Source organism: Protomyctophum bolini (assembly GCF_963924005.1).
Source record: "Protomyctophum bolini genome assembly, chromosome: 17".
NCBI classification, from domain to species: domain Eukaryota; kingdom Metazoa; phylum Chordata; class Actinopteri; order Myctophiformes; family Myctophidae; genus Protomyctophum; species Protomyctophum bolini.
The window spans coordinates 20,880,697-20,908,196 of NC_137878.1; the positions used below are offsets into that span (position 1 = coordinate 20,880,697).

The 27,500-nt window shown below is 44.7% G+C and overlaps 1 protein-coding gene across 1 annotated transcript in view; it reads left to right on the forward strand.

Annotated features, from left to right (window-relative positions):
• The window catches only part of adgrb2 (adhesion G protein-coupled receptor B2), a 311,424-nt gene that overhangs the window by 51,336 nt on the left and 232,588 nt on the right, over positions 1-27,500 (forward strand). Inside the window, exon 2 of the mRNA XM_080787040.1 lies at positions 24,431-25,358. Within this exon, the coding sequence (XP_080643166.1) occupies positions 24,446-25,358 (913 nt within the window). The 5' untranslated portion in view covers positions 24,431-24,445. The remainder of the gene's footprint in view (positions 1-24,430; positions 25,359-27,500) is intronic.

The following is a 27,500-nucleotide window of genomic DNA, read 5'->3' on the forward strand; positions in this document are numbered from 1 at the left end:
CTGCATTTTGGACAAGTTGTAATCTGTCAGTTGTTTTCTTAGGCAGTCCTGAAAAAAGTGCATTGCAGTAGTCAAGCCGAGAAAAAACAAAGGCGTGGATTAGCGTTTTTGCATCGTCCAAGGACAAATAGCCTCTGATTCGTGCAATATTTCTAAGGTGAAAAAAGGCAATCTTGGTAACATGATTAATGTGTGAATTCCACGTATATACAATAATAACCCCCAGGTTCTTTACTGTACTGTTACTTTCTACAGTCAGGTTACCAAGTCTGCTTATGAGTCACTGCCGCCCCAAAGTGTAAGGAGTAGTAATCATGTATATAAGCATGTATATTTCTTATTTCTTGTATGATTGGAGACTCTGTGTGGGCTGAGTGAGTGTATAATTCTTCTGACCTTTCCAACAATCATGTCCTTGGCTCTCCAAACGGTTGTTGCCACTGCTCTGCGTGGGCTTATAAGTGTTAACCGTCACTGCCAAACGCTAGCCTCCCTCTCTTCAAACCACTAAGGGTAAGAGATTGATTCGTTGTCCCCAAAGGTGCTATTTAGGATTCCAGCAGCATAAACATAGTCATTTAGATTTCTATTCTGTGAGGTTATGGTTTCTGAGAGGGAGTGCTATAATGAATAAAACTGAGTGCCTGTCCTGAGGCTGTTCATGTGCGACGTCAAATTGCTGTTGAGCCAAGTACAGAGTTGTTGAACAAATGGAGGCCTGATTGTGCAGTTTACCTGACATAACAGAGAAAATCACTTTGCCATTCGCTGTTGATCCGAAAGGAGAGCATTGATGAAACCCCCCACACCCAAAAAGAAAGACAACGAACAGAATCACTGTGGCAAATTGACAGTCTTGATTTAGTCGATTGTTGTGGGAAAGTGATTTGGTTGAGTGTTTGCCCAATGCACATTAAGGTGCATTGTGTGTGTGTGTGTGTGTGTGTGTGTGTGTGTGTGTGTGTGTGTGTGTGTGTGTGTGTGTGTGTGTGTGTGTGTGTGTGTGTGTGTGTGTGTGTGTGTGTGTGTGTGTGTGTGTGTGTGTGTGTGTGTGTGTGTGTGTCTTGGAGATGAAGATGGAGTAAAGCGCTTTGACTCTGGCCTACAACTCTGGGCTTCACTTATGGCCTGTCGTATACTGCCCTGCTCAGCACTCCTGTAATATCAACTCATCCTTTCCTCCTCCTCCTCTCCCCACATCCGTCCACAATCTCCCCCCCCCCCCCCCCCCCCCCCCACTCCCGCCATTCCTCCTCCCCGGGCCAATGCTGACTAAGGATAAACAGCAACCAAACTCACAGCACAGCACAGCACGGCACGGCACAGCACAGCACAGCACAGCACAGCACGGCACAGCACAGCACAGCACAGGGAATTAGGCGAGAAACCTGTTGTTGCCACGCCAATGGTTAAATGTATATTTAACCAAAAAGGGCCACGGATGTTGGACAGGAAAACGACACTTTGAGGCAAAAGGGCAGGTGCACAAGCCCCAAAAGCCCAAACCCCCCTTTTTGCACATGCCGGTTTAGGCCTGATGTATACCTAAATGCAAGGCGGTGTCTTGAAAATAGCCTATACACAACAAGGTCACAACAGGTCGCACTGCGTTGTGAATTTCAACAAAGTTTGTAGCCTGTACTCTGTGTAACCGTAACACAAAACAGTCTCTGCCCTTATATCCGCCATTGATCGAGTCCTGGATTAGCATCCCGCTTTTGAGCGGCGTGCGGCACTAGTATTGACAGGGTGTCTGTCACACTGAAAGGCCATCCTCAGGCCAATGAATGGAGCTCAATGGTGACAAGGACAGAGGATATCGACACGGACCTGGAAACCCGTGAACTTGGGACATGCCAACAACAGTGTCTTTCTTGCCTCAATGCGTGTGTGTGTGTGTGTGTGTGTGTGTGTGTGTGTGTGTGTGTGTGTGTGTGTGTGTGTGTGTGTGTGTGTGTGTGTGTGTGTGCGTGCGCGTATGTGCACGACTGCACCTGTAGGCCAAATCCCACAGGAGTGGGATGGTTTGTGCACGTTGGTTTGTGTGTGTGTGCTTGCTATCAGCCCCTTGAAATCGTGCACGAGTGCGTGCGTGTGTGTGTGTTTGCGGGTGCCCAGCATGGCTCTTGACTTGCGCAGGGTCGTCGGAGCACCCTGGCAGCGGCTGTGCCAGTCTGGAGCTGGAGATAAAGGCATGGCCTAAAGGAGAGACCGCAGGTCCCTTTCCCCATCTCTCTGAACTTAATCCCCCTCTCTCTCTCTCCCCCTCTCTCTCTATCTCTCTCTCTCTCTCCCTTCCTCTCGCCCCCTCCTGCTTTCCCTCTTTCCTCGCCCTTTGCATGCGACCTCTCAACGCCACGTCCTTCAGATGCCACTCTCTGTCTGTCTCTGTCTTTTCCTTTCGTTCTGCCTTCCTCAAATCATTCTTCTTCCTCTCCTCTGGCGTGCTCACTCACACACTCGACCTTCTCTCTGCCCTGTCTTCCTACGGTTAACTTTCATTTCACCTTCTGCCCGTCCTGCTCTCCTGTTCATACACTGACCAACCCCCCCGCCCCCCCCCGCCAACCTCGCTTATCCCCCAAACCAAATTCTCCCAGGCTGTTTTGATGGATCGCTACAGATGGTAGATCACATCGACCTTCAACATACACTTGTGTACACTGTGTGTGTGTGTGTGTGTGTGTGTGTGTGTGTGTGTGTGTGTGTGTGTGTGTGTGTGTGTGTGTGTGTGTGTGTGTGTGTGTGTGTGTGTTTTATATATGCTTGGATCAGTTGTTTTGGGTCAGACCAAACATTTCAAATACGATGCCTTTCTTTAAAAAAAGTGTTTTCCCAGTGCTATCGTGTTGCTTACTTGTACAGTATACTCAGGTGTGAACGATGGAAAGCACTGTTATTTAGAGCTCATCAAGTAAATAACGGCATCTTATCTTCTATTATAGCAAAAATGGACAAACATAGACAATCTTATGTGCTTGCATTACCAAAGTGACATAATGGTGTTCTTTCTAGCCTCTTATCATCTTGTAAATGTAACAAGTATTGTTCAAACAAGACACAGACAAACTTATTTATCTCCATCAGGCAAAAATATCTGTAATGGTCTTCTTTCAGGTCTTCCCATAAAAGCATGCAGTAGCTTTTATGAGAAGACCTGTGACAGTTACAGCTCATTTTCAGAATGCTGCTATAACAGAAAGCTGAACACATTACACCAATCCTCAGATCTATGCACTGGCTTCCATGGAGTTATAGAATGTACATTATTTAACCCATTTTGACGTGAGATCAGATTCTAAAAAAATCTTCTACATCCTGACAGTTTTCTGAAAAGGCTATGTTTCTATGTCAGTCGTTCTTCGATTTTATAAAAAGTAGTAGACCTACAAGCTCGTAGCACTCGGTGGAGTGCTATGAGCTTGTAGATCTGCTATTTTTCAATAGCTAAAGCATAACATAATGCTAACACCAAAAGGGGTTCCCGCCCAGAATGGGTTAAAGCTGCTGCTGCTTGTCTTTAAATTGCTCAAAGGTTTAGATGACAAAAATACATCTCTTACTTGCTTCGCATTATGAACCTTCAAGAAGTGTGTACATCGCACTGCCGATACCATCCATAAGTCTGACTGTCTGAGTCATAGTGTTGGGGGCTTGCTTTATTTATTACCCGGTGTACCCATCTGTCCAATGCATTTGACCAAGCGGCAAATGTTTGACATTCCTCTGCGTTCACTATCGAGACATAACTCCAAACGACGACTCGGCTGTAGCGGACTTCATAACGCTCGGCAGGGTCGGTCCCATATATATGCAGTTTTACGCATATGACCATAAATGGGCATAGTGGTGCATGGGATCTGTGGCTCTGGACAACCGGATCGCTGTATCTGTCTGTCCTCTTCCCTTTCATGCCCATATATGGAGATCACTGATGTGATCTTTATATGGCCATACATGGGCATATAATGAATGAATAAAAAACTGGGATTGAAGGACTTTATTGCAATGACTTGGTGTTCCACAAAGCTGGCAGATTAATATAAATATGAATATATGTGTGAAATGTAGGGAAACTGTACTGCATCTCCAGAGGCTACTTCTCATGCAACAATTTACAATTTAGTTATTTAGCAGACGCTCTTCATCCAGAGCGATTTACAGTAAGCAAGAACAAAAAACATGGTAATACATCAAATACATGAAATGAAATGAGTCATTAATCATATACGTAAGCTTAAAGCTAAGAAACTAACAAGTTAGAAATTATTTAGCAGTCTGCAAATAAATGCATTTATTGATTTGGTAAATATGAGGGCAAATTTCAGTAGTGCAGATTAATGTAAAAGTCATGTTTTAGAGCGATACATGCCCTGATGAGGGAACAGTTTGCATATGATTGGCTGGTATTTCGGGTTCTGGCTGCATTTTAAAACAACAAGCACATCTGTTTGTATTCCCCAAACTATGTATTTTTTATGAATTTGGGTTCCTTCAAAGGCACGCTGCCCCTGCCTATTTGCACTCTGTCCTGCTGTGTGGAGGCATGTTAGATGATGGGGATTATTTCTTCACAACTAGAATACTTAATGATTTCTTCTTTGAGGGTCTCTAGCCCCAGCTTTCCGGGTTTGTGTGAATAGTACATAATTACATAATTAAGCTAAAAGTGAGGGCAGAAAAGTGAAGACACAATTGAGAGGAAGCAAATTGTGATTCTCCGGCTTGATGATGTATGTTGATAAGAGCACCCCTCACTTCACACGGGTGTGATTTTATTTGTCCCCACACGTCTCATATTTGCCATTGACAATGGAAGGAGAAATTAGGTCAAATGTCCACCAAATATGACGTAAATTTGTGGCAACACAAACATTAAATGCCATTGACAATGAAGGGAAAATGTATTATGTAGACGAGCAAATCGGCCAACAAATCACATAAAAATAGTTGTTCATGAGATGATGTATAATGTTAAGAGCGCCCCTCACTTCACACTTGCAATTTTTATTTTGAAGAGCTACTCTTGTGTTTGAGTGTGTCTGTCTGTTACATTATTTGTGAATGATGCTCAGACATAACAGTGCCATTTTCAATTCAGTTAGCCTCAGCTGATTGAGCACCAATGAAACTGACAGTATGTATTGGCTCTGTCACTGTGATAGGATACAGGCTATATCTATTACCATGGCATCTAGCTAATCCTTTATTACAGTGCTTCCCAGTATTTGTCATGTCACAGACCCCCAAATTGACACTTATTAGTCCAAACTATCATTTAGCTGGGCACCCCCTGGAAGGAGGACCCCTGGGGGTTACAAGAATTGGGACAACCTAGAAGGTATTGTTATGTCACAGTGTGTGACAAGGGAAGGACCCAAGTGCAGACAACCAGAGGCTGCAGAGCAGGCAGAATATAGCAGGATTTATTAGACACACAAAGGTGGCGCAAGCCTCACAGAGTAAAGGCACAGGTCAAATCCGGGTGAGCAGTCCAAACAAACGTAATCCAAAAAGGGAGCAGGCAATGATGCAACATCCAAAAGGACAAAAAGGTAAGGCATTCAGGTCAGGCAGGCAGAACTGTCGCTGGGACGCGATTCTAGTAGCTACAACCTGAGACAGGGCTCAGGCAACAGAATACATACAAAGTACAGAATACTGAGCTGGAACTCAGATACACATGCAGCTGGAGAGCCAAGGCAAGGCACAAACAAAGCAGACAATTGCACTAATGAGGGGAATAGGGCTACCTCAGCTGACACTAAGGGCCAAGGAGAATAAGTGGGTCTTAAGCAAAGATTTAAAAGTTATAATGGACTGGGCAGCTCTGATGTGAAAGTGTAAATTATTCCAGAGCCTGGAGGTAAGACACTAGGCAGCCACAATGTCCTAAAAGGGAATTAAGCTTCCTAGCAAATAAGACGGAGCCATTGATTTGTTTCTCTTTGTTCCAGTCAATGTGCCACATGCCTATTCCCACTCTCCTATGATCTCTCTTGCTCTCCCTGCTGCACACATTCGCCACATTAGAGATATGTCCCGATCGCGTTTTTCTGCTCCCGTCATTTATTTATTATTTAAATTATTGAAAGGCAAAATGTGACAATACTTTTTTTTCTTTCTATGACAGCATGGAATCATAGAAAAAAGTATGACGTATTGGTTAATTAGAGTGAATACAGTTCTACTGCTTATAGAACTGAAGTCAAGTTAAAACTCTTAAAGAGTAACTCTCATTCAGAGAGAGAGTACTACAGACACCTATGCCACCATGCATAGCGGGGGTTGCATTTCCTTTGTTCTCATCATAGGTGTCTTTCACGCCTCTGAGTGCATAGTCTTTGTTTGATGTCTGTTCACTGACTCTATGCCTCACGTTTCACTAGCACCCCACCCTTCCTCCTCCCGCTCCTCCTCAGTTGTTTTCCTCTCTCTTCCTTCCTTCATCTGTGATTCTGTTGTCTCTGCTCCTGTAATACTGACTAAGGTCCTGTGATTCTGTTGTCTCTGCTCCTGTAATACTGACTAAGGTCCTGTGATTCTGTTGTCTCTGCTCCTGTAATACTGACTAAGGTCCTGTGATTCTGTTGTCTTGCTCCTGTAATACTGACTAAGGTCCTGTGATTCTGTTGTCTTGCTCCTGTAATACTGACTACGGTCCTGTGATTCTGTTGTCTTGCTCCTGTAATACTGACTAAGGTCCTGTCACAGGGGCCTAATTAAGAGAAGAGGTTAGAGCTCCCTGCTGTGACAGCGACATACGTAGGCTACGCAGGGCACGCACACACGCACGCACGCACGCGCACACACACACACACACACACACACACACACACACACACACACACACACACACACACACACACACAGAATCACAGATACATACAGTATATATGCATTCATGCACACGCATGCGACTAGACATGCACAATAACTGATCAAAACTGATGAGAAAATGTTAGATTCTCAGAATGATGTGTCATGTGCTCTATGCCTTAAGCTTCGGATAATCATACATGTGTAGGCAGGCAGGCAGATGCACGTTAACATCATGTTTTCTGACCTTGTAGTCTGCCTCATATTGTACACTACAGTATCCATGTTTACAGTAAAATTAAAATTTGGGCTAATTTATTTTTAATTTAACTGTGTGTGTGTGTGTGTGTGTGTGTGTGTGTGTGTGTGTGTGTGTGTGTGTGTGTGTGTGTGTGTGTGTGTGTGTGCGCGCGTGCGCGTGCGCGTGCGCATTTGCTGTTCAGTCCCCTCCATTCTCTCTCGCTATTGGCTGTGCGTTGAAAGGTCAGCGGAAGGAGGGGTATAAAGTTGAATTTGGCAGACAGTCAGTGGAAACCCACTGTGCTCACCGCATCACTCTTCCTATAAGGTCAATGACACTATATCTGCCTGTCTGTGTCCTGTGTAAGGATGTCAGTTCAAATAACTTTGGTCCGTTTGGGTGCAAAGGAGCAGACCAGCCTCGGGGCTGTTCATTTTACACATACTCTTCCTCATCTGGTCGTTCCTCCTTTCTTTGTGTCTTTCCTCTTGGCTTCTCTGTGCGTTTTGTTTATCGCCATGTCTCTTTTACCCGCTCCCCTCTTCTCTCTCCCTTTATTCCCTATACTCTCCCTTTCCATAACCTGTCAGTGGGGTTGGTGAATGAAGTGATGCAATGACAAAGACAGGTATAGATATAGGTACTGAATAAACTCGGCCCTACCCCAGAGGGATGGATAGAAGGAGGCAAGAAAATGACTTTTTCCCTTTTTCTTATTAAGGGAGCTGTCAGATTTTTAGACTGAAACGCAGACTCGGGGGAGGCGAGCTGGGTTTAAGAATGGAGCATTGGAACATTGGCTGGATAATTGGAGATAGGGAGCATTGATAAAATGACGATGGATGGATCACAGCATGCATAGCCCTGCGAAGCCATTCATTATCATAAAATTGCATCGCAAGAAGGCAGTTGTTGGCTAGGTTTGACGGACAGGTGCAAGGTCAGAAACAGTGGTCGTCAACGCCGTTCCCGTGGACCCACATTACTGCTGGTTTTCATTCAAACTAGCTTATTAGGCAGGTTTATGAATTACACCGACAACACAAGCTGTGTGCAATTTACTATATACCTGGCAGAGGATAAAGCTAACAGATGTCTGGGTCCACAGGATAGGAGTTAAGTACCATTGTAGTCTCATCCTCAGATGGTCACTGACAGTCTGAAAGCAGCAAGGTTCAGGCTGGAAAATAAGTAAACATGTGCCTAAGCCTATGTACTTCAGGAACACTTCGTGCCAGTTGTGCCTGTACCAGAGTATGGCCCTAAAGGTTCAGAAAGTGCAATGGTTGTTTGCTATGTGCTCTAACAACAAAAAAATTATAACTTCCCCGAAGTCTCCCTGTGTTTGCTGTCATAGCATACCACTTCTGAATTCACCATATCCGCCAAATCTTCCTTAACAGTAAAGGCCACTTTGTGCTGCTAGTTTCCTACTTCACAGAATAAGAAACTATAGCAGCAGTCAGGATTCCTGGTAAATGTAGACAATATAGCTGCTGCACGGCTGCAATAAGCCCCACCATGACATTGAGCGTCTGCATAGTCAAATTGGCCAGTGTCCGTTCTCTTTCACACAACCACAAAAACCCTGATCTTTCAGGAGCCAAATTTAATAGTAGGCATATGCAAAAGTATAGAAGATACAAGCTCAAAACGCGCTCGAGAGGCGTTTCAAGCCGTGCACTTTCATCTGTTAGTTTTGAGACTTTTTTGCGGCGCTGTATAATGTATACTGTATGATCAAATACGTAGAATATGGAGATAAGAAGTTTCTGCCTGACAGCGACGATATGCTATGCAGTGCAGACACAATCACACCTTGTACACACTGATGAAAGATGCTAGTACACTCTCCATCCCACACACACACACACACACACACACGCGCATACGCACAAGCACACGCACACGCACACACACACACACACACACACGCACAGATGTGGGTCATTTGCTGGTAGAGGGGTCGGGGTCTTTGGTAATATTTGCCGCTCCAGTGCCTTGCCGCGGTGATGACAGCTTCTCCATGGAGACCGGCAACTTGTAACCCCTGGACCTCTCGCCGAGACGGGCCACATGTCGAACCAAGAAAGGTCACGCACTCGGGTGCAATTCACAAACATTGACACACAAGCACCATTCTCTCTCTCTCACACACAATGGTGATCCTATGTGCGCATGTAGCGTTGATGCCTGCTGTAGTGTGCTCCCCGTGAGGAGGTGTGTGTGTGTGTGTGTGTGTGTGTGTGTGTGTGTGTTACTGCAGTGTATTTCCCACTGACAAGATGGATGATGGATGCAGGTTTGTCGATCACCTTTGGCTTCTGATTCCAGCCCCCACCCCCTCTGGTTGTACATGAACTAGACACACACACACACACACGCACGCACGCACGCACGCACGCACGCACGCACGCACGCACGCACGCACGCACGCACGCACGCACACACTACTAGCCATGTCTCATGCCTGCAGAGTCAAGTGCTCAATAAGTCTGCAGGCATGTGTGTGAGGTCTGGCTTGTGATGAGACGAGCACAGATGCTTGTCACATCATCGGAGCATAAATGCTCATGCTGTGTGCCACATGCGCATATTCACCCTGCAGGCAGGCGGGCAGGCGGGAAGGCGGGCGGGCGGGCAGGCAGGCAGGCAGGCAGGCAGGCAGGCAGGCAGGCAGGCACGCACGCAGGCGGGCAGGCAGGCAGGTAGGCAGGTAGACGCACACTAGTCGGCGCTTGCAGCGTCAGCTTTCCTGTGCTACCCCTTTCCTTTTCCCCCCCTATTTGTTCCAGGATGCAGAGAGACTCAATACTGGAAAAGGAAATCCAGAGTGAGAGGAGATAATGAAATAAATACCCTGCTTGGCAACACTTCAAAGAGCAGAGATTCTTGTAGTTGTATAATGGGAAGTAACAATAAAGAATCTTCAATCTCTTGAGAGAGAGTGCCTGATCTGTACCACTGGGGAGAGAGAGAGAGAGAGAGAGAGAGAGCAGTGCAGGGAAGAGAGTAAAATAAATTGATTTAATTAAACACAAGACAGAATCTAATAATGGCGTGGGTTCCCTGTGCGACTTCAATCCTTGGAAGTCAGTGTTGAACCGTGTGGGGAAAAAAGCCATATTTGGGATATTTGAGGGGAGGGCTTCCCGGGCATACATACTTATACATTTATTTAACACATAAATGCAAATAATACCTGTTCTATACACAACTTGCCTCTTCAGGCCATGAAAAAAAGATTGTTGGATAACTCTCACCTCCGTTATCACGCAAATAACACAGCAGAAATACGAGAGAATGACTGTACAGTAACGAGAGAATGACTATACAGTAACGGCAGTAACTGTACAGTAACGAGAGAATGAATATACAGTAACGGCAGTAACTGTACAGTAACGAGAGAATGACTATACAGTAACGGCCTAGTGGAGAATCATAGATTGTGTCTTTTGTATATTTTGTGTTTGCTGTGCAGCCTTGGTGATGGGTTTATTATTTGAAGAAACACAAACAAGTTGTTCCCTGATTTAGCTTTTAGCCATGCAAACAGCTGCCAAAGCTGAGCCAAGCATATTTCAGATTTATTTCTGGTGTCGTACAAGGATAGGCTTTTCCCCCCACATAATGTTCTCATGTCATTGCATTTATTATTCATTTATGCATGTAATATTCACAGGCGGACAAAAGATACGACCCTTTTGAAAATAGCCCCAAATGGCCCCAGGACACTGTGTGTGTGTGTGTGTGTGTGTGTGTGTGTGTGTGTGTGTGTGTGTGTGTGTGTGTGTGTGTGTGTGTGTGTGTGTGTGCACGAGCATGACTGTGAGATTATGTGTTATGTCAACTTTACTGTCTATAACATCTGTCCTTCCATATATACTGTAGCTCATGCACCGTTTACATTCACCAGGGCATTCCACACGCACTTGCACACACACACACACACACACACACACACACACACACACACACACACACACACACACACACGAACGCGGACGCGCGCACACACAAGATCAGGTGTCCTTTATTCATAGATGTTAGCAGGAAAAGTGGCCCATGGCCCTCTCTATCGAAGCAATTTTCCATCGAGTACTGATGGAACACCCACACGCACACACCCCTGCATGCACACGCACACTCGCACAGTCATATTTCCGTGCACCATTTTCCTCTTTGCGTCCCACACTCCTTTTAGCTTTTGCATTTCTGTTGACATCCACACATTTTTTTGCATTGTTTCATGTACAACTCGCTTCCTGATGCCTCACTTACATCCTGTACAAGTATGCCGAGCTGCTCTATCATTCAAAGCCACACTTTGGTTCAGTTGACTTGGAGTGAACAGCTTTGTTCAGTTGACTTGACTTGTTTTTGTTCAGTTGAAAATAATAAAAAAGTCCACACAACAACTCTATTAATGACATAGTTCAATGTTGAAAATGATGAATTAACCTTTAATCTTCCCAACCATTCAGAATAGGCAAACCTTTATGACAGTGACATCTGCGACCTCTGCGATGGTCCTCCGTGACACATTTTGGACGTTCCGCCGTAACCTTTTGTCATGCAACGTGTCATTCGACAGAAACATGACCCTTAAATTTGCACTACCCTCCCAACTAACCATATATTCCGACACCTAGACCTTTGAAGGCCTACATACAGCACACTCCCACACAGAGCTGTCGCTGCTCCGTTTGGCAAGAGTCAGTCACTTGCTGCTCCACTTCTCTGAAAGTGAATACATTTTCGAGGAAGGTTTTCCTGTCCTGTCCCCGCTTTGCCTCTCAGGAAAGACATTTTCTTTCGGCTTCTCTCGTAGATGGCTTTTGAAAATGAGATAGCATTAACAACCAGGCACACAGCCTCACTTTGGTGTGTCCAGCACCTTGTTATAAAGCAATTTTGTTGTTTCTCTTATCCCTAATTTCTATTTCTCTCTCTCTCTCTCTCTCTCTCTCTCTCTCTCTCTCTGTCTCTGTCTCTCTCTCTCTCTCCCTCCCCACTTCCTCCCTCTCTGGTGTTTTGTTCATCTCCCTTCCTTTCTATCACCCTTGTATCTTTGTTATCCTGAGGGAGAGACTAGTCTGGCTTAAGCTTGTCTGCTGGCAAGAGCAGCATCCTGCTGCAGAGAGGAGAGAAGCGGACAGGAGAGTAGTGGAGAAAAGGCAGATTGATAAATTACTTTAAGAACTTGGTCTGAATCAATTTAGAGCTTTTGGACAAAGGAATGGGCTGTGGCCTCCTTATGTACAGGTTTGGTGATTATATTTCAATACAGCAATTGAATTTTGTACTTTGGAATACTTTGCCACCACTACTGGTGCCAATCTATAGCAATTTTGCAATACTAGATTATTTTTTTATAATTGTTTGAATCTAGAGTTACAATACCCTCCATTCACAGCCCATTGATCCAAATAAAAAAATCTGATCTGCTTGTATAAACAACGTTAAACTCACCAACAGTGCAGCTGTAAGGCAAGCTTGAATTATACTCTTGCAAAGCGTTTGTTTCATAGAAATCCACCATAGACATCTTATGAGCTACAGCTACTTTCTGTCTAGAAATGACATCATCATCATTTACTCAGACACATATGACGTAAATTCTCCATTCATTGTCAATGGGAATTTAATATTTGTGTGAAACTAAAATCTACACTAATAGCTGAATATAGGAGGGGCTTTTTTTGCTCATTGAATAGCAGCTTATATTTCATCACCTCCCTCATATAGACTGCAGTGATATTGTTTTGTTTTGTTTGTTTGTTTTTCTTGTAGGCTAATATATTTTTCAATTGATCAAGGAACTGCACATAATAAATTAATGGGAGTGCTCAGTTGCTAGACATTTTCTAAATCTTGACTGCAGATTGTACTTGTTTCTTCATGTTCTGAGACTTTTAATTTGAAGTTCTCTTATTTTGAAGCATCAGGTTGCTTTACATTCCAGTTCCTTCCTGTTTACTGCAGGCCTGTCACTTGTTGCTTCCTATCCATGGTGCTGCACTGCACAAAGATCCAAGTGTAAGTCATATTATGAAATGCTTTAATATATGTGTAACACCATTTTTTGAATCTATATCATTGCCCTTTATGGTATTGTATTTGCCCTGTGTTAAGAGTATCATTCTCTCTGGTTAGCTAGGCCTATCCCACTTAGGTTATTAGCCTGTTTCACACATTAGCCTGTTTGTCATTAGCCTTAATATAGTATTGAGCTAACTGGCGTAAAATTGTGTGAACACATGGCTAACTCCTATGTGACCTGAAATCATGTGCTCTCTGCCCGGAGTGGTCAGCTAACCCCCCAAACTAGTTTTCAGAGTGGAATCCCCAACACAACTACTGATAGCCTAAAGTATACTTTTCAAACAGACTTAAGTTAATGTGACAGATGCAAATAAGTGCTGCATTGTGTTTATTGCACCACATAAGACTGTATGAGAGGAACGGTACAGTAGTTTAACTTGAGAAAATATATGGAACATTTTGCATCCTATTGCTGTGTAGAATTATTTGCCCACTTTTTTTTTTGTCAACCACTGTTAAAACAGTGTTACCTTGACCTAAACATAACCTTCCATTTTCAGCAGACGCTCTTAATCCAGAGCAATTTACAGTAAGCAAGAACAAAAAAACATGGTAATATATCCAATGAATAATTATATAGTCATCATGAATCATATGTACAAAGATTCAAAGCTTCCTCTCTCCACAATATTTTCCTTCAACTCTCCTTTTTTTTGTTGTTGCGTCATTCTCTTCATCCCTTTCAATCTTATATCCCCTCTCTCTCTCTCTCTCTCTCTCTCTCTCTCTCTCTCTCTCTCTCTCTCTCTCTCTCTCTCTCTCTCTCTCTCTCTCTCTTTCAGTCCCTGGACTTTCATCATACAGTAAGCTTAAGAACCTAACAGTGGAATATCTATCTAATGAAACTATAATAAGTGTATACACTATAGAGTGCTACGTATGTCTACATAAAGTGCTATTTAAGTTACATTTAAATTGAGCCTATGCATACGCCTGTAGGAGGTCGAGGCTAGGGCAAGTACTATATGGCAAGTGCTATGGACTAAGATGAAGTCTGAAGAGGTGGGTTTTCAGACGATTGGGAGTGAGTCTGCAGTTCTGATTGCAATGGGAAGTGCATTCCATATTTTTGGGTCGTACATCAAGAGCCAGAATGTGATTCCTCCCTACATCCACCCTGTGTGAGTGCAGCTCCTCTACGGTTGTGAGGCCAATCTCTTGTGCCGGTCTACATAGGTCAGCCTTCTATACCACTCAAGACAGTACTTTGCTTGGACTTAGTTGGTGTTGGACACAGTGGCAAGCCGTGGTGGGACAAAGTACTGAAATGTTTTACTTAAGTGAAAGTATCAATGAAGTAAAAAGTCCGGAATTCAAAATATACATGAGTGTGTGTGTATATTATATATATATATATATATATATATATATATATATATATATATATATGGTGTGAGAAAGGGAAATATTGTATCTACTGACATTGTCTCCAGTGTGCTTGCTGTTTTCTGTGGGTGTCTGTCTCTAATTATGAAAGATTTGCAGATTCAGCCCCCCCCTTTGTCTTAATCTTCCTCCAGTGATCTTTACTTGCTCCTGCACAACCAATAGCTCTCATTAGCAATGTTTCCGCATGGCTAGGATGCTGATCGATGCCAACAAAAAAAAAGTGGTTCTGAAACACATTTAACGACCGTACCGTGCTCGCCAAATGTTTTTCAAAGGCCAGATCCTTCCTTATTTGATGCCGCAAATTCCTGCAATGTGTTTTCAATGAGAATACACCTCCATTCGCTGACTGTATAAATCATTGCAGATGACAGGACAATGAATTATGCCTCTGTATTTGATATGGATTCCTCACCTCTTAGCTGTGTGTTAGCCTGGGCAGCATTCCATTTCAGGTTTATGATCCGGTCAGGAGTGGATGATATCTTACGTCATGTTGTAGTCATTGTTTTGTAGTCATCAGGCCGGAACCCTCATTCCAGAACTTCCTTTCCATAAAACCGTAGGAATAATACCTTCCCAATAAAAGCGTGACTCGCTCTCTCGTAGAGTTGTACTGTAGGCTCATTTCCCATGGGATAAATAGTTTAGCTAAATAGTCTCTGGAAAGCACATTCACATTTATATGTATTTAGTATTATAGAAATCAGCAAAACTACGCTTTTCTTTGGTTTGAGGGTTCTGGCCTGATGACTACAAAACAATGACTACAACATGATGTAACGATATCATCCGCTCCTGATCAGATCACACTGCAATTTAGTAACAAAGACCAGGCTTTCCTCCGAGGTGGAAAGCCTGGTGACGCGAGCTTAGTGTGTGTTGATGTTGTATATGGGCCCTGGGGTGGCAGGGTGATAAGACATTGGCATATACTGTGGCGGTGTAGTTGGCTAGATTAGCTTCAGCTTCTAAAGGTTACATAAAATTATAATCTAGAAATAAACTAGAAATGGTGACGGCGTTCAAATCGCCATTGCAATGTTTACTCGGCATTCACATTCCTTGCTTATAGGGTCACAGGTAGAGGTTTTACTGCTGATTGGGAATGTTATGGCAGTGAGTAGGGGACATCACGGTATATATTGTACTTGTGAAGTCACCACCAGATCAGAAGAAGCTCCCCTTGCATGACACCATAAAGAGAAAACACAATTAGATGCTGTTTCTCTCTTCCCACGCCCTCTTTGATGTTTCCTTTTCTTCGTATTTTCACCTCGCCCCCGTCCCCTCCCCTCAACACTAGCGTTCTTCTCATCCTCCTGCGATCCAGCTTGTATCCCCTCTCAATATTTTCCTTCAACTCTCCTTTTTTTTGTTGTTGCGTCATTCTCTTCATCCCTTTCAATCTCATATCCCCTCTCTCTCTCTCTCTCTCTCTCTCTCTCTCTCTCTCTCTCTCTCTCTCTCTCTCTCTTTTAGTCCCTGGACTTTCATCTCTACTCACCATGCTAAAGATGTCCCTCCGATACTGCATGATTAATGCTGTGCTCAGTCATATCGCTGACTTATAATTTATGCCTTTATTCTTCAAACGGCACATGTCACATGTTTGTGTGTGTGTGTGTGTGTGTGTGTGTGTGTGTGTGTGTGCGCGCGCGCGCATGTGTGTGCATGTGTGTGCACGTGCATGCACACGCAGTGCTTGCATGTGTGCGTGCGTGCGTGTATTTGTGCATGGGTTAAAAAAATAATCTGTCACTTTCTGTATATAGTAAGTCATAAATATGTTATTGGTTTTCCTCTTGGATGCATGTGCATCCGGTTGTATCTGGTTTGACCATGTAACCTTCTTCCGGTCAGTGTTTGGATCTGCATATGCACTTCTTGTTCATATTGAAAGTGTGTGTGTGTGTGTGTGTGTGTGTGTGTGTGTGTGTGTGTGTGTGTGTGTGTGTGTGTGTGTGTGTGTGTGTGTGTGTGTGTGTGTGTGTGTGTGTGTGTGTGTGTGTGTGTGTGTGTGTGTGTGTGTGTGTCTGCCTTGAGGTATACACACCATTGCCTTCGGTAACATGCCCTTGCTGCCTATGATGCGGAGAGTATTAGGCAACTTGATGTTACACCAGAAGCCCCTTGATAACGGGACTAAGAGAATACTGGTTTCTGGAACACGGTGGTGCAACGTGAACACTTCTTGTTGTTTACAACCAAAATACATTTCTAAAGGAGAGGGAGATGGAGAGAGAGATGGAAATGGAGAGAGAACGGATAAAGAGTTAAGCAGAATAGATGTGGTGTGAAGCTTGGGACCGACTGTGTGATTTGATTTGAAAGGGTGAAGGGCCAGTCCGAGACTTGAGGGGATCTAAACGAAAGCGAGAGAGATGAGAAATGCAGGGCTGAGTAAGCGGGCGTGCTAAAAACTAAATGAGAGCCAGAGAGCCACAGTTTCTTCATTTGATCATGAGTATAGTTAAGAGAAGCTCCCCAAAACATCTCTGTAAAGTATACTGGAACCCTGAATTATTTATGTTTTTGACTTTTAAGTATACAATGCACTGTGCATGTGTGTGGTGGTTGATCGTACACTGTGTGCGTGCGTGCGTGTACACGATATGTAGAGTGCATGCATTCCCCTTGTGTGTTACAGAGTGTAAGTGCATAGTACTCATTCCCTCGTGTGTTTGCTTTGCAATGTGTGCATGTGTCATCACTAGTGTGTGTGTGTGTGTGTGTGTGTGTGTGTGTGTGTGTGTGTGTGTGTGTGTGTGTGTGTGTGTGTGTGTGTGTGTGTGTGTGTGTGTGTGTGTGTGTGTGTGTGTGTGTGTGTGTGTGTGTGTGTGTGTGTGTGTGTGTGTTTAGTGGCAAGGCTTTCCTCAGAGGACCTCAAATGGGCGAGAATGCTCAACATCAATAAATCACATCTTGCCGTTCTCAACCATAGTACACTCAGAACTCTGCACTAAGAACAATGGAGATGGGCAGAGAGAGAAGATGGATAGAAGATGCAAGAGAGTGGGAGGACTACATTTAGTAGAAAAGGAAAAGGCTAAGAGAGAGAAAAAGAGACGGAGAGAGAAATTATTGAGAAATATATGATTTTCCATTTCTGTCCTCTTGGTGCAGAACTACAGTGATTACCCTGGGATGTACTTAACTCAGCTGTGCTGCACATACGCTGCTCCAAACTAGTACTTTGCTGAAAGATTGCCGCCGTCTGAGTGGTGACTCGTTATCTGTGAAACCATTCAGAGGAGGTTTGTCCATGAATGTGTTCATTTTTGCATAACCATCTAAAATCTTCAAATGGCTTGGTAACAGCAACATCAGTGTTATTTAACCACTCAAACCCTGTATGCTTAGTAAAACTATTGCCACTGTATAATTGGTGTGCGTTTTCTTTTCCCCCTCTACCCCCAAATGTCTTTGCCAAAATGGGAATACTGGGGTTCAAATGGTTTAACTCGGAGAGTGTACAAATGGTTCCAAGGACCCCCTTTGGTTCCAATTGTACACTATGAGTTTAATGAACACTGAGGAGTTCACTGCGTAGTGCAGTGTACGCTTATTTGCCTCTATATTGTGTTTTCACTTACCATTATGAGCCATGCACTTATAGCAGAATAATTAACATTTGGAAGCAAGCTGTTTTTTCAGTAAATTACAGTACATACAGTATGTACTGCAGCTATTTGCATTGTACATGTGTTTTGCAGGGAACCGTAGAGAAGTCATGAGTCACGTTTTGACTTTTCACTGTAGAAGTATAGGAAAGGGACAGAGAGAGAGAGTGAGTAGGTGGGGAGGGTGGGACACGCAGTACCTAGTAGTTTGGTGATGATATTTATATCAAGGTAGAAAGGGGGGGGAAAGACATCAAAGGTGATGAATATTCATGTATGCCCTCAGTAAAGTGCTGTTTTACAGTAAAGTGGGACAGAAACGGCCCCATAAAGACAGCTCTTTAGGGCCTAGTATCGCACAGATCCAGGGGACATGAATATTCATCGTTCATTGTCCCAAAATGTGCTGCACGCTTTTGGCTTCTTTTCATCTACATAAGTAAGCCTATACCTGTACCTAGGTATATGTATTGGCCTAGTTGTTGTACCTGCCACTTAAGCCCTAGTTTGTCGTACAATTGTGTTGAGCAGAGAAAAAGATCGATCTACAAGGTCACAGTGTGTCACATCGTGAGCTTGTTGATCAGCTATTTTGAACCTTTAATGGATTGTAATGCCATGACGCCAGTTGCAATCTTAGAACTAATACTTTTAGTCATTGTCCTCAAAATTATTTCAGTAATTGCGAGCCTGAACCTGAACTGATTATCCTCCCTATGGAAGTTAATTATATGCAGCCTGAGCCATTGCTTCAGGTCTAACCTGATTAGATTGGATTACAGGATGGATGCTACCAATAGTAAATGTAGGTACAAGAAAACACAGATTCATGAAAACTGTTGCCATTCACTGTTCTACAGGTAGATAAACTAATCCTACAGGGGTTAGGAAACTGTTGCCATTCACTGTTATACAGGTAGATAAACTAATCCTACAGGGGTTAGGAAACGGACAGAGATACAAAAGCTTACAAAAGAGCAACAATAATGAAAAATAGTCAACTGGATTCAGAATCAACTGTATCCTTGAGTATTCATCAGTATTGCTTTTTCTTCATTTCATATCTTCATTTCAGTAATGCTTTTTCTTCATTTCATATGGCAGTTAAATGCCAGGTGACATTGTTGGCGGGAAATGTGTCATCACCCGCCGCGCAGCCAGCACGTACAAGGCTCAGGCCTGATGCCGCAGTCAATGGCAGACTCACGAAGCGCTAAGTGTACGCCGCGCGGCGCGAAGACCTTGAGCATAATTCACAACATGCTACATTACCCTTCGCACGGCTATAGACTTTACCATGCATTCATCAAAATGTCAGGTTAGCGCTGGCAGCTAGCGACTGGCACAGTTTGTAAAGCCCTTGTTGTTATGTGTGCGACGTCTCAAGAGAGACCCACGTGGGGAATCCTGCTCCAAAACATGAACAAAGATGAAAGAAAGAATGAAAGAATCCCACTCGTGTGAAGTGAGGGGTGCTCTTATCATCATACATCATCACATTCCGGCCAATCACTTATCCTCACTTTTTAAACCCTCAGCCAATCAAATCATTGCTATATGGGGTACATACAGACACACAAAGCTGGGCATATGAGGCGCCCCTCAAAAAAAGTAAAGAAATGCTATCAGACAAGCGACAAAAAAAAATATATATACAGCATATACATTTCCAGGTTCGGTGATGTGGTGTTGCTATGGTTACCATCTCACTCCTCAGTGCTCCTCTCAAAGTACTGTAAATATTGTTCACTCAATCTTGGTTTGTGCGTCTGCGTGCGCGTGTGTGTTTTGCATGCATGCTTCTAGGGCTTGGCAATATATCAATATTATATAAATATGCTTCCATCCAGGACATGATCACTCCAGTTTTAATCACTTGAAGACCTGGTGAAATAATTTTTCTATTATTAGTATTATATATTCTTTTACTTTTCAGTCAGAACGTTTCCACCCCTCAGGCTGCGTGAGTGGCAGGCCTCTGCTGGCCACCTGCACCGTTCCACAGCCTAAGGGGTCCAAATGCTATTTCAGACTGAAACCTCAAAAGTAATGGCAAAAAAAAAAGCTATTTCACCAAGTCTAGTGATTAAAACTGGAATGATCATGTCCTGGATGGAACATTTATATCATATTTATACAGTATATTTCCCAGTCCTAGAAGCACGCACGCACGTAGCTCTGATTCATAACCTTCTACTGCTTCTACGATTCTGCCATGCGCAGTACATTAGAGCTATGGACCAGAGTTAGCACGCACGTGACCAAACACACTTAACACACCTGATTTTAGAGAAACGTGCAGCTATATGGGAATCACTCACAGGTAGAGTGAAATCTAGGTTCATATTTATTCATAAAGGTTTTTTTACATCACACAGTATGTTTTCGTTTGACATGCAGGAAGTAATTAAGACTGGCAAGAATACAATAACAAAATGTGGCATCTATTCATTGTGAGTATGTCCACATTATGATCACGGGTCGGATATGCTCTAAAATCTGAATGTCGATATTGATCTGGTTGGTAATTTGGTTCAAAATATTGTGATATTTGACTTTGACCGTGTCAGCCAGCTCTAGTGTATTCTTGGTGTGTGTCTGAGTATGCTTGAAAAGGATGTTGAAAGTTCACGCTTGTCAGTCATATTGAATGCTTGAACATGCACTTCTCTTCTATGGTGATCATATCCACACGCACACACACACACACACACACACACACCCACGCGCGCGCCGCGCACACACTCGTTTATATGCTAAGGCATTGACCTTTTCAATGTCCATGCTGAGTCATGCATTTGCTCCACTGGGCATTGCTTTACCATTATTCTATACATTTTTCCTAGCTATTGCTATAGCAACTTGACTTGTTGAACCTATTGAGTGAATATACCAGTATGAATACCTCAGCAATGAAATGCTGATGGAAGGCCTACCTTTTTCTCTGTCAAGGAAATTGTTTGCATTCCCCTGATTGCTGTCATCATACTTCACAGAACCCCCCCCCCCCCCCCATATCTCTCTCTCTCTCTCTCTCTCCTCTTCCCCTAGTGCCTACTCTCCATCTTGCTCCCTCATCAGTTTGCCTTTCATGTCTCTCTGCCTCTCATTAGTAGCCGAGCATCCTATATAACCCTGAGAGCCTCTTGCTATCCTATATGGGGCCCTTTTGCAGACCACCTCTTGACATGTGCGAGTACGCAGGACCCCGAGCCTGTTAGCGTGGCCCCCCCGGACCTCGCGCCAGTTTCTGGAGTGCCTTCAGAGGCTTCCAGAAGGCTGTGTGAAGTAGAGGCCAATGCTACATTTTGTTTGCGCACTCGAGTGCACCGTTAGTGCAGAGTTACACGTGGGACACATAATATATACACGCAGTGTACAGCAATATCACACGTGTGGAGGATGAACACATGATGTGTGTATACTGTACTGCACATGCGTAAAGATGCATTGAGACAAAGGCACAGTCAGACGCAGACTTTGACACAGAAACAAATAGTATTTATAGTGGTTCCCAAACATTTGTGGGTTGTGATCCCATTTTATACCCCTTTTTCCTACAAGCATTTGTAGATTATTTCCAAAAATATTTAAATGGCCAAAATCAATATTCACAAATTTCCAGATATGAAAAAACTAAAACAAATAAACATCTAAAAGCTCACAACATGTCACATTGTGACGCGTTGTAAGCTGGCAGATCTGCTATATTCACTATTAAATAGGACCTAATGCATTAAAGTGGACCATACTGTACCAGCCCTGACAAAAAGATAGTAATGTTGTATTCAAAAGAAAATGCCAGACGCCAGAGAGTTAAGTGGTTAATTCATAATGTACTATAATGTACTGTTCTGTAAGGTTTATCTTGTGGGTCTCGGCTGAACACGTTTTTGAACCATGGTATAAAGTAAACCAATCTCCAGAATGGCTTTCATCTAGAACATCAACAGGTTTTGTTCGCTGCGCCGCATTGTTACATTTTTAATGGTATATTCATCTTTTAAACCACTTGTGTTTGACAAACATACCCGATTACCCGTGTCGAAAGCGTGTTGTGCATGCACATGGCGACAGATGCAGGAAGCAGAGCTTCTTCTCTGTGGCGTGCAAATCCAACGCTCGCCCCTGTGGTACTGTTACTGTCATCCTTAATGCAGTATGGATGTCTAAAGATGATTGACACGCCCGTGCATATACTGTACGGACGCATGCACGCTCACTCGCATATACGCACGCACGCACGCACGCACGCACACTGCATTTATATTTGATGAGCTGCAGGATGAGCCATTTGACTTATACATAATGAGACGATCCTGAGCATTTATCTTGACGTCTAATTTCTTCACCTCCTGGGCTGTGAGAAATTGAATTAGTCAGTGGTGTATTGCATGAGCTTTTTGGTGACTAGACTGCTCCAAGCAGCAGTTTCTCATTACGGCTCCACACAGCCTGGATGGGAATAAGACACAGGCTGCATGGGAAGAGAGAGAGACACGCATGGCTAGCACCGACCTCTTCTCTTCTCTACTCCGTCAGAATACATCAGCGCTGATCATGTGCTCCATATACTCTCTGGGTGTGGGGACATCTCTCTCCCTGCAAGAATCCTATAGTTTTAATTTAACTCGGGAGACCCAGTTGGTTCCATTTGCACATTCTCAGAGTTCCCGATTCAAATGATAAAAGAACTGTAGGGATTTCACTGAGTGTATTGTGTGTCGTGTGTATCGTGTGTGTGTGTGTGTGTGTGTGTGTGTGTGTGTGTGTGTGTGTGTGTGTTACACAGAGGGACACGCTCTGTGGCAACTTTTAATGAAAAACCCATCGATGGATGACAAAGATGAGCAGCGTTCATAGAGCTCCCTGATGCTGCGCCTCCGTTTGTTTGCCTCACTATCCTCAGATCTGTCCTTCTCTCACATCACCCCAAATAATATGGGAGAGAGAAATAAAGAAAGAGAATGTGCAACAGAAGATTGCATCTTTTGGGAACATATAAGCCATAATATATATATATATATATATATATATATTTTTGTATTTTTTTCCGTCTCTCCGTATCTACAACAAAATGTGTTTGTGTTTTACTGCGTTTTGTGGTGCTTTGGCTTGGGTTGTTTGGGTATCATTCCGAGGTTACTGGCTGTGCATGCGGTGCAGATATTGAATTATAAAAGCTAGAAACTAAAATAAATGCATATGCCTTTTCGGTCCACGCGCTCCCGCCGTGCAGCCCAGACGGGCGCGGATGAAATATGCATGGTGTTGTGGTGCATGTTGTGTTTGTGCATGTGTATGTGTGTGTGAAAATCGAGCTGTTGGCGGTCCCCTACTGTGACGGTGATGGTAATGGCCTGCCACAGCCTTGGGGGAGCCACTCAGCGGGAAGATCGTGCTGGAGAGAGACTGTGTGTGTGTGTGTGTGTGTGTGTGTGTGTGTGTGTGTGTGTGTGTGTGTGTGTGTGTGTGTGTGTGTGTGTGTGTGTGTGTGTGTGTGTGTGTGTGTGTGTGTGTGTGTGTGTGCGTGTGCGTGTGCGTGTGCGTGCCTACCACTGCTCCAAGCCATATATGTGTGTGTGGTCATATCAGTGGGGAAGGGTACAGGAAGGGCCCCACAGTGCCTATCTGAACAGCCAAGTCATCAGCCCCTTTTAATCCAGCCTCCAGGGCTGTTGTATGAGGGGGTGAAGGACCTTCACAAGGATAACAGTGATCATAAACTTGGTCTGTCACGTACATGTACACTGCATGAGGAGGGTGTTCTCATTTTAGGTGGGACTTTTTTAGTTGACTTAAGTTGACTTAAGTCAGTCAAAATAGGGCCCTACTAGGAGTCTAAAAGCCCTACTAGTGCCCCCTAGAGGTTGCGCTGCTCCTTACACCCCACATGCCCTAAGTGGCTCGAACCGACTGCCCTTGTCCCATCCTGGCATCCCCATGCTCTACCGTGTGAGATGTCTCGTGTACAAGTAGACATTTTGGCCTGAAGCTGGCGACAGAGGAATGGCCATGGTGTCACCAAAATGATTCACATAAAGGTGACCGCAGAGCAAATTCCATCCGGTACTTTTCCAGTCTTGTGTAGCCATGCAGATGATCAGAGATATCTCTGGCTACCTGAGACATCTGGGGAAATAAAAATGTAATGTATTGGCTAGAACAACGAGAGACTGTTTTGTTTTGTTCTTTTAAATAGTACATACCATGTACCTAATACCATGTACTCTCTCTCTTTGTCTCCCTGCAGGACGAATGTCATAGGATGACCACTGCTGCGGGGGTGTGTCTGTCTGTGCTGTCCTCTCTCCTGGCTGTGGCCTGGGCCCTGGCGGCTGTGTCTGCCCTCGCTCTCGCGCCCCTCTCTGCCCTGGCCACGGCTGCCTATGGGGCGGCCAGTGGCACCCCCAGCGCCAGGGCAGAGGGGGCCCGCCTCTCTGCCCTCACCTCGCCGTGTTCCAGCCTGGTGGCCGGGGTGCTGTACGGGTCCTTCTCCCTGAGGGAGCTGTTCCCCTCCAGGGCGCCCGGCTGCTCCTGGTCCCTGGAGAACCCCGACCCCACCAAGTACTCCCTCTACCTCCGCTTCCTGCGCAACCCTTCCGTCTGCCGGACTCACTCGCCCGTGCTCCTGTCGCTCGACCACCACCTGGTCAACCAGAGCTGTCCCCTGGATCTGCGCGAGGCCGTGCCCCGCGAGCACGAAGTCATCGACCTCTGTGGCGGCGGCCATTCCAACTCGACGACGCCGCCGCCGCCACCGCACGCCGCGCCGTCGCACTCCTTCCTCCAGTTCGACAAGAACTTCATCCAGCTGTGTCTCACCGAGCACCCGTCTGCCGACGAGCCCCCGGTGGCCAAGGACACCCTGGAGCTCAGGCTGGTGGAGGTGCTGCTGATCAACAACGAGAACTCCAGCCAGTTCACGTGCGGCGTGCTCTGCCGCTGGCTGGAGGAGTGCCTGCGCTCCGGGGGCGACCCGGGCAGCGCCGCCGCCTGCGGCATGACGCAGACGGGCTGCGTCTGCCCCAACCACAACATCATGGCTCCACCGCCGGTCCCCATGCTCCCCGCCACGCCCCACAGCACCAGCAATGGCTCGCTGGTCCCGGACGACTGCTGCGTCACCGAGCTGCACTCCAACCACGCCATCGCCATAGCGCCCAGGGACGTCAGACAAGGTGAGGTCACTTCTCTCTCTCTCTCTCTCTATAGCCACGCCAGGACAAAGCCGTGCGCACGGCTCCATCGATGCTTTTGTTGTACTTAACCGTGCTTGACCTCCACTCTCTGCGCAGAGAATAATCTGGCTTAATTAAAGAGTACTTCTCTGCAGGGTCTTTTTTTTATGTCTTTGGCGCCATGACACCCTCCCACAGGAGACAAAATCCCAAGCAGCACTTATTTAATGATTGCACAGAAGGGCCAGAGGTGTCATAGAATCCTTTTAAATAAAAACGGAATAGACGGAATTTCTGGCAAAGCAGGCGGTTATTAGGGGAAAAAGAAAGAGTTGGAATGAGAGGCAAAGAGATGAGAAAAGTTTGCTTTGGCACCCTGGCCTCGGGTATGAAGCCCATATGCTTCTCAGAAGAGACTTTGTGGATTTGATCTTTGGCATTTTTGGTCTTTAATTAGAATATCAGATCTCATCAAAGAGGTGTCTAAATGGCTGCAAGAAGCGCAAGCTTAAGATCTATATTTTATTGGCTGCCCTCTGTGGGCTAGAGGTGTGTGTGTGTGTGTGTGTGTGTGTGTGTGTGTGTGTGTGTGTGTGTGTGTGTGTGTGTGTGTGTGTGTGTGTGTGGTTGAAAATTCACCTCTATACCTTGTCAATTTTTGTCCCAAGATCGAGACACCTCGTCATGTCTTATAGATATACTGTACATGTCACTATACATGTGAGTTGAGTTAAAGACAATGAAAAGGCTCATATAATGAGATAGTCTTAATAGCGACATGAAACCTGGCTTGCATCCCTATTCTGGGGCAAACATTCGGCAAAGAATACAAGCTCAAATGTGACCCCTTGTGGCGCATTGGCAGCTTGTAAATTGGCCATTTTCTGTCAATATATTCTGGTCATAATGGAGGGGCCTACTGTAGACCTAGTAGGTATAGGATTCTGATTACTTGATCACACCGGAAATCCCATTGACCTGCTTATGCTGAGGCAGACACAACACACACACACACACACACACACACACACACACACACACACACACACACACACACACACACACACACACACACCACAAACAGCTTAAAGAGCCCTAGAGACATTATCACCTTGCTGAGGGGAATGTTAAAAGTGTGTGTTTTTTAATCAGAAGGATGTTTCCTTTAACATCTAGGTTAATCGTCTAATGAGAGAGAGAGAGAGAGAGAGAGAGAGAGATTGGTTGTGTGTGCGTGTGCGTGTGTGCGTGCGTGCGTGTGCGTGGGGGGGGGGGGACGGGGGACGACGACTCTTGAGCCAAACTCAATGACAACCATTGCTGTGTCAAATGCATGGTGCTGATGGTGGTGATGTTAAGCTCCTGCCAATTGCCTGCTGGGGCCAATATATCACTCTCTGCACATCCCGCCTCCAATGTACTGATGCTGCTCACAGATAAAGTGTCCCTTCCGTCCATGGCCACTGACCCAGTGGCCCCAAGCGTCGCATCATGGCCTCCCCGGGGTTGCTTTGAACTGTGAATGGCCCTCGGTAGAGCCCATTCTGGGCGAGAAGCCCTTTTTATTTTGGTGCTTTAAGCATTATGTTATACTTTAGCTATTTTTGAAAAGAAATTAAAATGTGGTGCAAATTTGGAATATATATTCTTTCAGAGCGAACCCTGGAACAACGTATTTTCAGATGGGGGTCCGTGGCCAAATACATATAATTCTGGGTGTCCTTGATTTGAAAAAGGTTGAACGCCACTGAAACATATAGGTTTTTCAGAAAACTGAAGACATTAGAAGACATTTAAAAAATCGTTTTCAGGTCTAAATGGTATAGTGTAGGTATCGGGTGCAGACATGTGTTCCGACATACCAAGTGTCCCACAGGCATTAGTCCGACTGTCCGACACACCCTACCTAAACCCGCCTAACCTATAACCCTAACCTAACCTAACCCTAACCGCACGCGGACGTACCGCATGTCGAGAGAAAACGGGTGATTTGCGCATGTATTGGTATATGTCGGATAAAAGTCTGCACCTCGTAGGTAGCTGCTGGCTTTAGACATGGATACACATCGTTTTGGAGAGAAGATCTCGTTGCATTGGCTAATGGAACCTAAGGGACAGCCTATGCTATGCTTTCATGGAAAC